Below are 15,692 nucleotides of genomic sequence, written 5' to 3' on the forward strand. Positions count from 1 at the left end.
TCCATCCATCCATCCATCCATCCATCCATCCATCCATCCATCCATCCTTCCATCTACCCATCCACTCATTCACCCACCCATCCATCTATCTATCTATTTATCCATCTGACTTCTCCATCAGAAGTACGTAGCTGAAGGAAGGAAACCTAAGCTAGAAAAGTAAAATTGAATTGAGAATAACTTGTAAGAGAAGAACCAAAGAGTTGCTGGGTCTTGCCTTGTACAGGGAGACTCCACAGGTATCATTCTCCTCAGGCCCACAGACTTCACCTTCCTTGGCACCAACCATCCCAGCAACACAGCTGTTTTCTTTCAAGTAGGAGATACAGCACTGCTTCTGGGCAATCCTGCAACACAGACAGGTTGGGGGCAGGGGAAGGGAGGAGCAGGGATGGATGCATTAACTGGAAACTAATGACTCAGATGATGAAAATGGACATAAATAGCCTCTAGGTCTGTCCCCCAGTCATATCTTTCCCCTCTCCCCTGATTTCAAAGGAATCCTCTTTGAAAGTTGAGATGCATGCTCACCTGACCTAGGCTTTGTGCATAGAGGATGCCTCCATTCACTCCACTCCACCCCACCCCACCTCTGAGGGGCTTAAACTAGAAGATTTTTCTTTCCAGGGCAAACAGCTAGTCCTTTGGTAAAATTGGGGTCATAACCTAGTAGATTGCCTTGTGTACAAGGAACACTCACCTTGGAGGCAAGAGGCATGGGTTCTAGTCTCAGCTCTGCCCAAAGACTTGTGTGTCCTTGGGTAGAATAATTATCATGTAAAACCCAGGCTCCTTTCCTACAAAAGGCATAGAGCCTGGTCATGAGAATTGTCCTCTATCACATTCTACCAAAACTTGTATCACTTATTTGTATGCTTCCAAATTCTTCTCAAAGTCCCTTCGGGGAGAAACTGTTTTCTTTATACTTTATGTTGACAGCGACTAGCACAATGCATGGTGTGTGTGTGTGTGTGTCTTTTCAAATAGGGAAATAGGCAGGGGTGGGGTGGTGGTCATGATGATGAAGTTCTGTGATTTCATGCATGTAGGGAATTCCTTGTGAGGAAAGTCCCTCTATTAATACAGATTAGCACCTGCTCTGCTACTACGTAGCAGATAGTGGCTGCTACAATTCTAGCATGTGGCTAGTATGTACAGAAGGCAGGACTTAGACCCAGGTCCTCCTCACTCCAAGGTTCTCTTGCTATCTTCTACACTACACTCTATCACACACGATAGGCACGCACTAAATTTTTGTTGAACAGAATTGGAATGAGATAGTAGATACAAAGTGTTTTGAGAATATGTTATACAAGTACTTATTTAAAACAAAATTTAAATCTAAGAATGCTTATATCAATAAAATAGAGAAAGAACAGATTAATGAATTGGGCATGCAACTAAAAAAGCTAGAAAAAGAACAAATGAAAAATCCCCACTTAAGCACCAAATTAGAAATCCTGAAAATGAAAGAAGAGATTAATAAAACTGAAAATAAGACAACCATTGAATCAGAAAAAAAGAAAACTGAGAACTGGTTTTATGGGGAAAAAACAAGTAAAACAGATAAAACATTGGTTAATTTTATTTTTAAAAAAGAAAGAAAATCAAATTACCAGTATCAAAAATGAAAAGGATGAATTCACTACCAATGAAGAGAAAATTAAAGCCATAATTAGAATCCATTTTGCCCAACTGTATGCCAATAAATCTGACAATATAAGTGAAATGGATGAATATTTACAAAAATATAAATTGCCCAGATTAACAGAAGAAGAAATAGAATACTTAACTCCATTTTAGAAAATATGCTATACAAATAGAAGGTATTTATATTTTATAATAGCAACTTAGTCCTTTGTGATCCTTTCTAACAAATACACCAAAGCATCTCCCAGGAATCTAGCTCCCTTTTCTTTTTCAGAAAGAAAAGTAAATTTTTAAGCTTTTCTTGGGACTGAAAAACAACAGGTGGTGTGCCTTCATTGAAAGACAGCTTCTTGGCTCAAGGCCATGAGCTCATAAGGAGTAGAGACACCCCACCCCTAGGCAAGCTATTATTAAGCCAGTACTGGCTGATGTTAGGGCCAAGGAGGGAGGGAGGTGCTGATCCATCATGATCATGGTCCAGGAATGTTCCTTTCCCTCAGAGAAAAAGAATGGAGAGGAAAACAAGTCATTGGTCAGGGATGAAGGGTCAGGTGACAGGCTCTAAAGTCTCATGACTCCTCTAGACATAATCTTTTGAAAAAGATCAAGGGGACCCAAAGTAATTTCCCCTTAGTATTGAAAACTTTCCTTAAAAGTTATACTGCAGTGGTTTATCATAGTCAAAAGATAGTTTTAGAAATCCATGTCAAGGAGCAGCTAGGTGGTGCAGTGAATAGAGTACCAGCCCTGGGGTCAGGAAGACCTGGGTTCGGATCCAGCCTCAGATACTTAACACAAAAAATAGCCGTGTGACCTTGGGCAAGTCACTTAACCCCAATTGCCCTCCAAAAAGCAAAAAAAAAAAAAGAAATCTAGGTCAATAGACTACAAGTTCTGGTAGGTCCTACTACTCTGCAAAAGTTATAAGGTTAGGTCTGCTGTCTTGCTATATACAACAACACTGAAGACCAAAAAGTTAGTTACTAGGTAATTTGACCATGGCAACTCAAGAGATCTGATAGGATGTGTATAGGGAGAGAGGTGAAATGGGCTGATGTTCTGAGTACCTACAACAATAAAAATAACAGATATTTCAACGTATTGAAATCCCTATGGGAAGAAATGATCAATTATTCAATATCAGACCAATTCACGATTTTCAGGTTCACAGAATTGGCCATCTAGTCTACCCCATAGTCAACCTCCACTTTATCACATGATGATCTTGTTACAGGGGGATGGGACCTTGCTGAGAAGTGCAAAGGATCTTAGAGGTGATAGGGAGCTTACTGAGCAGTGAGGTAACATGGTCAGATTTTTAATTTAAGAACATCAGTTTAACAGCTGAGTGAGGGATGGACCGGGAAAGACTTGAAGGATAAAGAACAAAGAACAAAGTAAAAAGTGTACAGCAGAGAACAAAAGAAAACCTACAAGGAAGTAAAGATGGACAGCTTTCAACTTAATGCACAGTATTTAATATATAGCCTTTCTTGAAATGATAAGTTATTTTTATCTATATTGAATCCTTTCCTATGTTCTGCTGTGCACATGACGTTTTTTTTTTTGCTTTTCTTATTTTGTATTTAGGTTTAATATTTAAGTTTATAATGTTTCTTTTTCTTTTCTTATCATGTATTTAAGTTTTAGTATTTGTCTAAATTTTAAAAAAAAATTAGAAGACCAAAAAAAAACCCAAACAAAAAATACTTGAGGCAAGTATAACAACCAGGTGCCTACTGCAATAGTCCAGATATGAGGTGATGAGGGTCTACGCCAGGGTGGTGGCAGTATCAGGAGAGAGGAGAGGACACATATGAGATATGTTACAAAAGAAGAATTGACAAGACTAGACAGTAAATTGGAAATCAGAAGTGTTCAGGATGAGAGGCTTAAGTGGGGATTTTTCATTTGTTCTTTTTCTAGCTTTTTTAGTTGCATGCCCAATTCATTAATCTGTTCTTTCTCTATTTTATTGATATAAGCATTCTTAGATTTAAATTTTGTTTTAAGTACTTGTATAACATATTCTCAAAACACTTTGTATCTACTATCTCATTCCAATTCTGTTCAACAAAAATTTAGTACGTAGTCTATGTAAAAGAGCATGGATGCAGTCTGGACTTAAGATGTTAAGAGTCTGGACAGCCACAGCATAGAGAGGGAGATCTATAGCTAAAAGGCAGAGAGAAGGAATGTGTGAGTCCTCAGGATGGAGAGGAACAGACACATGGGTAAGATGTGGAGAAAAGACAAGTATCAGAAACTGATGTAGGATTGGATGCACAAGTCTCAGAGCTGAAGGAATGGATTCCCACATCCAGCTCCCCTTGACCACCCCTCTCCTCTCCTCTCTGGATTCCATTCTCCAGAGGGATGGATCACTCTGATTTCCTGGTTGCCAAGGAGACCAGAATAACACATCCATAGCAGCGGCAGTAGCATGGGTCACCACCACTCTGCTCTTGAAAAGGGCAATTTCGTCCCACTGAGGTAGAGAGGGATGAGAACAATGCTTGGACGCAGCCTTTAGCATGGCTAGTGTGAAAGGAGATGTTACCACTCAAGCCTTGTGACCATGAAGCTGAAAAACAAGAGTTCCTTTTGGGTGCCCATGATCCTGGGTGAATATTTCATTCTAATTCCTTATCTCAGGCTCTTCCATTCTGTTCCCATACCAGACATTGCTTTGTAAAGATTATGTATTCATTTGCTTGCTTACATGTTGGTATTCCTCTCTCCCCACCCCCAGTACAACCAATTGGTCAATTAATAAGCATTTATTAAGCACCAGGAGCTGGAATAATTCCAGCATAAGTGCTGAGAATACAAAAACAAAAGCGAAAGCCCCAAGAATCTTATACTCTAATAAATATTCAGGTAAATACAGGATATAAGCAAAATGAATGCTGGGTAGTTTGGGGAGGGAGGATACTAAGGGCACAGTCAGATTTCTTCTTTGTATTCCCAGTTCCCAGGATAATGCATGTATCTGGCATTTCAAACCAGATTGAATTGAATTGAACTGAACAAGGATGCACTAATGCCTGGGTCTTGGAGTCACTGAAAATGATATGCTTGCCCACTGCCAGGCAACCCAGAGCCTTCCCCTTCCCACTCCCTCATGTAGAATGGAAAGTACATGATCCCCAGAACAGTGTCTTTATATACAACGTTTACTGACCATGGTATGGAATGGGATAAGGAGGATTATGCAATGATTTTTGGAGCTTGGAGGCACAGCTAGGAGGTAGAGTGAGTGCTGGGCCTGGAGTTGGGAAGACCTGTGTTCAAATTCTACCTCAGGTATTTACTAGTTGTTTGACCCTGGGTAAGTCACTTATTTCAATTTTCTCAACTGTAAAATGGGAATAACAATAGCACCTATGGTTTAGAGTCATTGCAAGAATCATATAAGACAATATTTGGAAAGCACTTAGCACAGTGCCTGACAAAGAGTAGTATTTAATAAATCTTTCCTCCTTTTCTCCCTCCCTCCTCCCTCCCTCCCTTCCTTCCTTCTTTCCTCCCTCCCTCTCTCCCTCTCTTTCTTCCTTCCTCCCTTCCTTCCTTTCTTCCTCCCTTCCTTCCTTTCTTCCTCCTTTCCTTCCTTTCTCCCTCCCTTTTTCCCTTCCTCCCTCCCTCCTTTCTTTCTTCCTTCCCTCCTTCCTTCCTTTTCTCCTTCCCTCCCACCCTCCTTCCTTCCTTTCTCCCTTCCTTCCTTTCTTCCTCCCTCCCTCCCTCTCTCCCTCCCTTCCTTCCTTTCTCCCTTCCTTCCTTCCTTCCTTCCCTCCCACCTTCCTTCTTTCCCTTTACCAGTTATACTTTTTATTTTTATCCTCATTTTACAGTTAAGGAAACTGAGGCAACACAGGTTAAGTGATTTTTTTACAGAGTTCCACGGGATGCATTTGAACTCAGATCTTCCTGACTTTCAACTCAGAAGTTCTTGACTTTATACTCAGTGCTTTATCCACTGAGCTACCTAGCTGCCATTCAGCAGGTTTTCATAACACTATGCTGCCTCCCTAGCTACTAAAAGGACATTGAATGACATTGTAAAACTTCAGTGTATCATTCCTGGGATCCTCAGAACCCACTGAAATCTAGCCCAAAAGTTCTGGCTAAAGGTAAAAGGTCCCAATAGGAAAGAGGTCTCTGCCTTACCTGCAGACATCACCATCAGCCCCACTCACAGGTATCTCTGTGCATTCAGCATTGTCAATGGCCCACTGTTGTCCAGCAGCACAACATGTCTCTATCAGGTCTTTGGTAGAACCTGAAGAAAAAAAGGAAGGTTGGGTTAGGAACTTGTTCTCTTCATGTTCTTCGACCATAGCCACTGAGATGGAACCCAGAAAAACAGGCTGATAAAGGACATTTTAAAAGCTGGAAGATTAATTTCCTTCTGTGGGACACCCTCCTTCTGATGTCTGGAAAGACTTTTTGCAAACCAAGGAAGCTTTAGTACTGAAGTAACCTTAGGATGAGAAAGCTTCAAAGAACACAGGGATTCTGTCTCCCAGAATTCCTTCCTAGGAACCATCCATTTCCAGACCAGGAATGAGATGCCAGCATAGGTCACAATCCTTTGATGTGACACAAATTTCACCTCATCCATGAAGCCAACTGAAGCTAATGTTGCCCTCATGGTACCTTATATCCCTCTCATGCATCTATCTTATTCCATTTTATGTTATTATAATTCTATTTGTAGTGGGGCCAACTCCATCCACTCCACTGTACCAACTCATGGGACTGTGCATGCTTTTTGCTACCCCTGAGGACATGATAGACACAGGAGGAAATTGTGAAAGCTTTGTTAAACTTCTGTAAGTTGGACATGGGGAGTACTCATTAGTGCAGGAGACATACCAACTATGTGTGTGGATTCAGTCATTTTTCAATCCTGTCTTACTCATCATGATCCCATTTGGGATTTTCTTGGCAAAAATATTAGAATGGTTTGCCATTTTCTTCCCCAATTTATTTTATAGACAAGGAAAATGAGGCAAACAGGGTTAAGTGATCTGCCCAGGGTATCACAGCTAGTAAGTGTCTGAGTCTGGATTTGAACTCAGATCTTACTGACTCCAGGTCTCGGGTTCTATCCACTAAAGTCACCTAGATATGTGCCTGAATTTAAAAAAGGAATAAAGTTTGGAGTCATCATATCTGATATATATGGTGATAGTGTAGGACTGCAAATGGCTCTAGGTTCTGCAGATTTATATAAGGAGGACCTCCCATTGGAGGAAGCTTTCATTTTCCATGAGTTCTGTTTTTGAATTGTTTTGTTTTCCAGCACTAAAATTTTTCTTCTTTGAGTTTTTGGGCTGTTTGCTCATAAAGATTTATGGCAACCTTCTACAAATTATGGTCATATATTAAGTTCTAGATCTTCTGGGTGGAAGCTATGAACCAGAGATGGGAGAGGTCCCCCAAAAGGCACCTGGGCCCTCCATGTCATATGAGAGTCTCAGACAAAGGTTTCACAGTTACCTGTGTATATTTCATGTAACATTTACCACCATGATCCATCCCATCTTTCTCAACCAACTGATCAGCTCCTGAGCTTAAGGGATCATATTTTACTTATCTTCATAATTGCCCTCACAGTAACTATCGTGCATTGCACACAGTGGGTACTTTAATCATTTCATTCAATCTATGAAGCAGTAATAAACTAAATTCTTATAGTACATGCCTTCTACACCAGTACTTTCTACCTTTCTAACTTCTAGATTCCCCAAGTCTGCAAATGATTGAGAGACGTGAATAGGTGGTTCACTGGGGGTGAGTCTAAGGACTCATCTCTGCTCAAGAATTTATATAGAAGAACATCGTGGTATCCCCTACAACAATCAGTGTTTCTGAACCCTCTGTATCCAGAGGTGGGGAACCTGTGGCCTTCTAGGCCCTTAAGTGTGGCCTTTTGACCTAGTCCAATCTCTACAGAACAAATCCTTTTATTAGGGGGATTTGTTCTGTGAAGTTTGGATTCAGTCAAAGGGCTGCACTTGAGGATCTAGAGGGCCACATGTGGCTTCAAGGTCACAGGTTTCCCGCCCCTGCATATTATTTATGCATACTCAACTCTTTTGGAAAATGGGCAAATACCCCCCCCCCCAAAAAAATCCACCAAACTGAGATCAGAGATTTCCTTAAAATCCAGTTCCTAGCAAATATCCCAGGAACAGGACATATTCTCCTGATCCCTAGCCCTTCTCCACCTATACCTTCCTGCACAGTCAATCAACCAATAAGAATGCTGTTAAGCCTATACCATGTACCAGGAACCATTCTGGGTGCCAGGAAAACAGAGATAAAACAGCTCAAAGAGTTTTCATTCTATCAGGGAAAATACATAAAAAAGGGAGACACAAATTACATACAAAGTAAAACCAGGTGATGTCAGCAAGGGGAGGGGGAGCAGGAAGCAGGGAGCAGAGCAGGAGAGGCTTCATGCAGAAGGTGGCACTTTAGGTGAGCCACTGTACAAGGCCTTGCACACCTCTCCAAGCCTCTGTGTCTTCATCCATAAAATGAGGGGCTTAAATTTGATGATTTCTAAACAGCTTTCCAACTCTAAGTCTATCATCCTCTGATCCTTTCCAACTTCACATCTATGGAAGTCTGATCCTGGGGACTTCAGTCCACAGAGCTTCTGTGGCTCCAATGAAGATGACATAGTTGGGGAAGGTCAAGACATGGAGGTGAGAAAGGGGTACGTCCCAGGCGGAAAAAAAGCCTCAACAAGCTTGGGGGTGAAAATTAGATGAAAATTAGAATGTTAGTGAAAAACAAGAAAGTGAAAAACAGCAAGACAGCCCATTTGGTTGGATTGTAAAGTGTGGAAAGGAAGGCAACACACAAGACATACAGAGGAATGCCAAATGTTCACAATGATGACCCTGGTACCCTACCATTTCCTCTATCAGCAAGGCATGTTCAGAAGACTCTACTCACTAAGAAAAGAACGCGAACTAAAAGGAGGTATGAAAGATTTTCAGTGACCAGAGTTGAAACAAACAAAAAAAAGTGGTCTAGTATTAATTCTCAGTTTCCCAAGGCATTTGCTTAGATGGAGTCTCCCATTCCTAGTCTTATTAATTAAAACTTGATAGTAAATGGGAAAGAAAGTGGAACAGAGAAGAAATTAAAGCAAGGCAGAGAGAGACAGAAAGAGAGAAGAAAGAAGGATGTTGGCCACACATGAATTCTGCATGACTTAGGAGAGCATGGTCTAAGAAGAAAGCATTCTGGCAATGGCAAGGTCCCACCCGGATCCCCAGAATTGTCACAAAATGAGTCACTCCCCATCTGTAAGGGAGGAATTCTGGCAACAGCCTGCACTAAGGGGTGTACGTCACTTTTCTGTGATCATTTAGGAATGTGGTCCTGGAAGATCATGAGGAACAAACGGAACAAGGCCTAGGAAAACACCCCCTAAAAGTCCTGGGAACAAAATTCAGGATCAGGCTCCCTGCCAGGGTGGCCCAGGACTGCCTGCCTTGTGAATGGATCTATTTCTCTTCCTAGTTCTGTCTTGGTTTGTAGAGCTGGAAGTATCACTCCTACAAATGTGGGAGTTAGGGCCACTCACCGTGGCCCAGAGGATACTAGATTATTGGTGAGACAGTATTTGCTTTACCCTCCTTCCCATCTGTTAACACGTCCCATCTTTTCATTGTCTGGAGACTCATTTCTTCTCTAGAGACTATACGTAAGAAAATTCTGATACCCACTGCAACAAGGTCAAACACTTCTGACCTGCTTCCAAATCCTGCATCACCAGACCTCACATCAACAAACATTTTAGAGTATCTACTATGTGCCTGGTACTGTGTTATTGGGCCCTGGGGTAAAAAGACAAAACCTCTAAGGCCCAAGGATATTCTGATTCTAGGAAGCTTAAGTGGTTCCAAAGAAGATGACATCATTGGGAAAGCTTCATGATGCTTACCTGGCTATAAAAGAATTTGCAGCCATCTGACACACCGAGTGAAGAGGACAGACTGTTATGGGCAAGAGGAGCATGAGCAAAGTTTTGGAGGTAGAATGAGCTTGGCATTGGGTTAGAGCTAGAGAGCTGGTCTCTGGATCCTTGGCAACCTTGGCTTTCCAAGGGCTCCATCTGAACTGGGGAGATGTTGACGAGTGCAAGCTAAGAGCTGGTCGACAATGCCACAACTTCCCCTTGGATAATGGCATTTGTGAACCACAATAGAAGAAACCCTATCTGGAAAGTCAGAGAGGATGTTTTCTATAGAAATAGCACTGGATTCATAGTCAGACAACTTGGTTTTGAATTCTGCCTCTGACATTTAGTACCTGTGTGACTTTGGACAAAATGAGAGGGTTGGACGTGATGGCATCTGAGGTCATTTCTGGTTCTAAGTCTATAATCCTATGATCCTGAGTAACTTTACTTGTCTGAGCCTCAGTTTCCCCAACTGGAAAATGAGTGGGACCAGAGTTAAGTCTAGGATCCTTTTTCTGAGACTCAGTTTCCTCAACTGGAAAATAAGTGGGTTAGCATCACTGGTTTCTGAGATCCCTTCCTGTTCTAGATCGAGACTATTTTGAGGAGGATTTTGGTTTTCAGATTATTTCTCTTTTGTACATAGTGAAAATGTTTCTCAATCCACCTCCTCATTGGAGGAGGAGCCCCATTCAATATTGGGTAAATTCCATGTGATTTTCATCATGCCTTTCACACCCCCTCTTTTCCCCTTTTCAAACAAATGAATGGAAGGATTTTCCTTTCAAACTAAAGGCTGTCCACCCCTGCAAATGATGGTGCTGAGGCAGCCCCCAAGCACAGGTGCCCCCACATGATGGAGAAAATTCAGCAGCAGAGGAATCAAGCTTTTAATGTCAAATTCCCAGGAGCCAGAAACAAAGAGTAAATGCTGGCTGGGATGAAAGCCCGGACGTGGAAATGATGAAAAAAATTACCTTGGCAGAATCATCCAAAAGTTCCAGAGAATGGCCACCCCCGCCATTTTCCCCCCTTTCCTTTTTCTCGAATTCATTCAGTTCCGTTATAACACTCCAGCCGGGGCTAGGCTGAGCACACGAATATATGTGACCTTCCTTATCTCTCTCTGGGGAACTTTCATTAAGCCCACTCAGGGCAGGATATAAGTGCCAGATTTTGTTATTCAGAGCTCACACTTGAAGCAGTTTATCTCCCATGTCAAGAAGCTCATTTTAGCTGGGTAGAAATAAAGAAGGTTAAAGTGACTTCATCATGCTGCTGAGACTGGCTGCCTTAGTAGGGAGTGAAAATTCACAGTGACCGCCAAGGACTCTGTCCTTGGAACTTATAGACTAGCAACAAGGGAAGTAGCAGGCAGGACAGATGGCTGTAAAATATACTGCAGGATGACAAACCCTTTACCAGAGCTATGAGCTTGACCTGAGGCAATATTCATCATGTGTGTCTTGACAATGTGAGAGGACTTTGCCAGGCAGACTGAATTTGGATGGGAGAGCCTAGGTCTCCAAAGAAAGAGCCCTGTGCCTTCTTCTGGGGTTGTCTCAGGGATTGGGGGTAGAAGGACCCAAAGTGGGATTTCTTGGGGAGCTCTGAGACTGCTAGGACCTTCCTGTCTCTTCAGAGACTCCAGGGAGAAGGTAACAAATTATAAGGACATTTGAGGAAAAAAACATATCCTCCACTATAATCAATAGAAGGTCAGCGTGGGATGGGAGCCCAACAATGGTTTTTGTTTTCTTCCTCCAAGAGGTCAGGGAGAAGTCTCAGGGCCCTTTATCACTGACTATAGGTGACAGCAATGAACCACTCCTAGATAGTAAGGATAAAGGAGCTTCTGACCCTAAGGGATGGGGTAGCGTAATAACAGAAGGATCCGTGGGACCTGGGAGCTATAGAATCTCAGAGTTGGACAGGGCCTCAGAGGCCATCTAGTATAAATAAGACCTACAGAAGAATTCCCTTTGCAGCATCCCTGACAAGTTTGCTTATCCAAAGTTTGCTTGAAGATTCTGGTGGGAGGAGGGGGGATCGACACCTCTAGCGGCAGCCCTTTCCATACTAGGAAAACCTTGATACTTGGAAAGGTTTTCCTGACAACATGCCTAAATTTGGCCCTGCCATTTCCACCAAATACCCCTAGTTCTACCATCTGGGGCTAAGCAGAGCAGACCTAGCTCCACTTCTAAGTAACAGACCTTCAGATGATTGAAGATGTCATCACCCCCCGCCCCAGTTCCTTCAATCAGTCCTCATAAAGCTCTTCAACATTACAGTTTCCTGCTCTAGACTTGGTCCAGGTTATCAGGATCTTTCCTAAAATAGTATGCCTAAAGCTGATCATAATATCCCAGTTTCTGACCCAAAGAGCTAAGTCTTTACTGGTTGGCAATCAGTCAATAAACATTAGGAGAAGGGAAAGGGGGGTATATTGTCATATTTAGTTAATGGAAAAAACAAAATATAGGAATGATTTTTAGAAAACACAAAGTACCTACTATTTACCAAATACTGTGAATACAAAGACAAAAATTAAATAGTCCCTGCCCCCAAGAAGGGTATTCTATTAGAGGAAACATGTACTCATAAATATGTAATCAATTGTGATATATAACATATGAATTAATATTAATTAATATAGCATAATTATATACTATGCTATAAACACACATATATACATATATGTGTGTATAGATATACATATAGATAGATATAGATAGATTGATTCAATTTAAAGACAGTGGTGGTAAAGAACTGGGCCTGGAGTCAGGAAGACCTGAGTTCAAATCTGTCCTCAGACACTTACTAGCTGTGGGGCATTGGGAAAATCATCTGACCTCTATCTGCCTCAATTTCCTGATCTGTAAAATGGGGATAATAATAGCACCTACCTCCCAGGGTTGTTATGAGGCTCAAATGACCTAAGAATTATAGAGAACTTAGCACAACACCTGGAACATAGTAAATGCTGTATATTTGTTGCTGTTGTTGCTGACTGTAGAGAGGGGCACTAAATACCAGCAGCAGAGGGCATGAGGCTCACCTTCATATATGAGGTGGGGTTGTGATGATAAAAATGCCTAAACATTTAAATATAAAAAAGAGTTGGGAAAGGAACTGTCTAGAAAGGTTAGTGCATACGAAAGGAAAAGACCATGAAGACCAAGATAAGAAAAAGAATGAAAATTTCACTTTACTGTATTTATAAGGAACTGATATGAGTGATTCCTTCCATTTTTTGTGTGTGCAGATTTTTTCTCCAGTTTGTTGGTGGTAGGAAAAAGAATGGCAAATATGTTCCCTATCAAAGGACCTTTTATTACAAAATAAGATAAAAGTCTGTGAAAAGAAAATGAGATAATGAATAGGAAAGCACTCACTAATCACAGACTCATTCTCTGGAGATCGGTGGGAAGGGACCTCAGAGGCAATCTGGCCCAGCCTATTACTCCACAGAAGTCCCATGGGCATGTACAGGAGCATCATTAGTGGTCATCTGCTTGAAGACCTCCAGGCATGGGGACCCACCAGTTCCCAAGGCATCCCAACCTACTTTAGGCAGCTCTTTGTGGTTCAGAGGTTTTTTCCTTACTGTGATCAAGATCTGCCCTTCTGAAACTCCCTCCCTTTTCACATTTGCTCCGAGTCTGGCCCTCTGGGGCCAAGCAGACCAAGTCTGATCTCTCTTTCCACATGGCATCCCTTCAAATATTTGAAGGCATCTGTCATGTCCTTTCTAGCCAATCTCTTCTCAATTCAGTTCAATTTGATTCCACAAGCCTACCACTATATGCCAATTCAATTAAGCCCTGCTATACCCAGGCACTGGAGCACTGAGGATTAAAAGACAAAAGATGAATTAGTCTCTGTCTCAGAGAATTTACACTCTCCTGGGGTGAGGATGGGGAGTGTGTGGGTAGAGAAAGAACATGTTCACAGATAAGAAAGTCCAAAGTATATAAATGAAATCAAATTTCTGGGTGGAGATGAGCATTGACAAATGGGTTATCAATAGAGGCTTCCCTATAGAAAACAGCACTTAACCTAATCCTCGAAGGGAGCTATGGGTTCCAAAACGTGGAGCTGAGAGAGGGCATTCCAGGCATGGGGAGCAGCCCGTGAGAAGCTGCAGAGCCAAGAGCAGAATGTTGTGTACGGGAAACAAGGGAAGGGCCATACAGGAAGTATTCTGCATGAGGGCTAATAACAGTGAAAACTGTCTGAAGGAGAGCGAGATGGGCTTTAAATGCCCGAGGAGTTTGTATTTCACCCTCAAGGTAATAGGAAATTACTGAGGCTTCCTGAGCCGGGATAAAACATAGTGTGATCTACTCTCCAGGTATATCTGCTTGGCAACTGTTTGGAGGGTGCACTGGCTGGAGTGGGAGAGGGTCAGTGGGGCAGTGGGGCAGGAAGGAGGTGGTGAGGCCCTGACCTCAAGGTTTCCTTACCCTTTCCTTGTATGGCATGGTCCACAGGCCTTTCACTATCCCTCAATTACCTCCAATCGTTCCTGTCTGTGTCTTTTTGTACATAGTTGTTTGCATGTTAATGTGTGTCATCACCTCCATTAGTCCCTGAGCCCCTTGAGAGAAGAGATTGTCTTTAGATTTTTCTTTGTATCCTCAGAGCTTAGCACAACTCCTAGAACAAAGGGGGGATGGGTAGTTGGTGCAGTGGACAGAGCCCTGGGTCTGGAGTCAAGAACACTGATGTTCCTGAGTTCAAATTTGGCTTCAGACACTAGCTGTGTGACCCTGGGTGAGTCACTTAATCCTGTTTGCCACAGTTTCCTCATCTGCAGAATGAACCAGAGATGGAAATGGCCAACCACTGCAGTATCTTTGCCAAGAAAAACCCAAATGGGGTCAACAAAGAGTCAGAAAGACTGAAAAATAACTGAACAACAAAATCCAAATGACCCTCTCTTTTGTCAGTGTTCTTCCTAAAAAAGTGAGGTTCAAAATTCATTCCAGTACTCTAAATGTGGTCAGACCAGAACATAGGAATCAAACATAAGGTGCCATCACTTTCCTTCTAGCCCTTTCTTGCAATCTACCCTCAACAGAAGCAGTGACCAGGGAAAGGACAAGAGTCTGGCCAGCTACCTTCATTGAAAGATGGCTCTGCCGACACAGGGTGACAGGGCCACTGGCTGCTGAGAATAGCATTGTTACAGCCTGGGAGGCAAGGGGGCACAAAATGAGCTCCCGTAATCATTCTCAATCCCTACCCTTCCCTTGCAATAATAAAACTATTAAAACATACCTGGAAATGCCCAGATCTCAGGCCTGACCACATAACAGGTTTGCACCTGGGCAAATCTATTCAAGCAGGATTTTGACTGATCGCTTCTGAGCAGCAGGGGAAGTGAACTGTTTAGCATTCTGTCAACAGACTTAGGGAATGAATGGGGCGCTAGGTGTTTGAAGTGCAGTGTTTAAGAATGTCAGGATCTCTGGGATTCAACCTGGCCTTCTGCCTCTCCTCTCCTCCCCCCAGGATGTTTAGGTTACTTATTGATTTTTATTAGGATTGTAAAGATTCTAAAGAGTGGGGGGGTTGCATGCCATCTTGAGGTAGGGGGAAGGGGAGAGATGGGGAGAAAATTTGGAACTCAAAATCTTGTGGAAATGAATGTTGAAGACTAAAAATAAATAGTCAACTCAGCAGCCTCCGATGGCTTTCTCCCTCTGTATCCCTACTCCATTTAATCCTGTAATCCCTGTTGGTACAAGGGCTGGAGGAGCCTAAGATGGAGACCCACAGTTTCTCCTGGCAATGGAGAGAGCCAGGAGTTAATGGGTAGAAGCTGTGATCTGACCCACCACCACATCCCCCTCCTTTGTCCTTCTTTGATACACATGGGGACTCAATTCGTCATGACCACTCCAGCAGCATCCCTTTCACCGTTGCTAATAGGCAGCCAAAAAAGTGTGTTCCTGTTCTTTGCCTTGCCCTGTAAGTATGACTTGGTCCTGTGTCCCTCTGAAAAGCCCTGGCAGGCGGAGGAGTTGGCATTTCAGGGTCCTCACTCCCT

The 15,692-nt window shown here is 42.5% G+C and overlaps 1 protein-coding gene across 6 annotated transcripts in view; it reads right to left on the reverse strand.

Moving 5' to 3' along the window:
- FBLN2 (fibulin 2) overlaps window positions 1-15,692 on the reverse strand; it is a 211,105-nt gene that overhangs the window by 57,214 nt on the left and 138,199 nt on the right. For all 6 annotated transcript variants that reach the window (XM_069083766.1, XM_069083768.1, XM_069083769.1 and 3 more), the window contains 2 exons: window positions 5,818-5,929; window positions 218-347 (listed from right to left, as the gene is read on the reverse strand). In XM_069083766.1, the coding sequence (XP_068939867.1) occupies window positions 218-347; window positions 5,818-5,929 (242 nt within the window). The remainder of the gene's footprint in view (window positions 1-217; window positions 348-5,817; window positions 5,930-15,692) is intronic.

This window comes from Petaurus breviceps, unplaced genomic scaffold, assembly GCF_028583685.1.
Source record: "Petaurus breviceps papuanus isolate PSGF00001 unplaced genomic scaffold, PetGlider_PUasm1.0 174, whole genome shotgun sequence".
Lineage (NCBI taxonomy): Eukaryota > Metazoa > Chordata > Mammalia > Diprotodontia > Petauridae > Petaurus > Petaurus breviceps.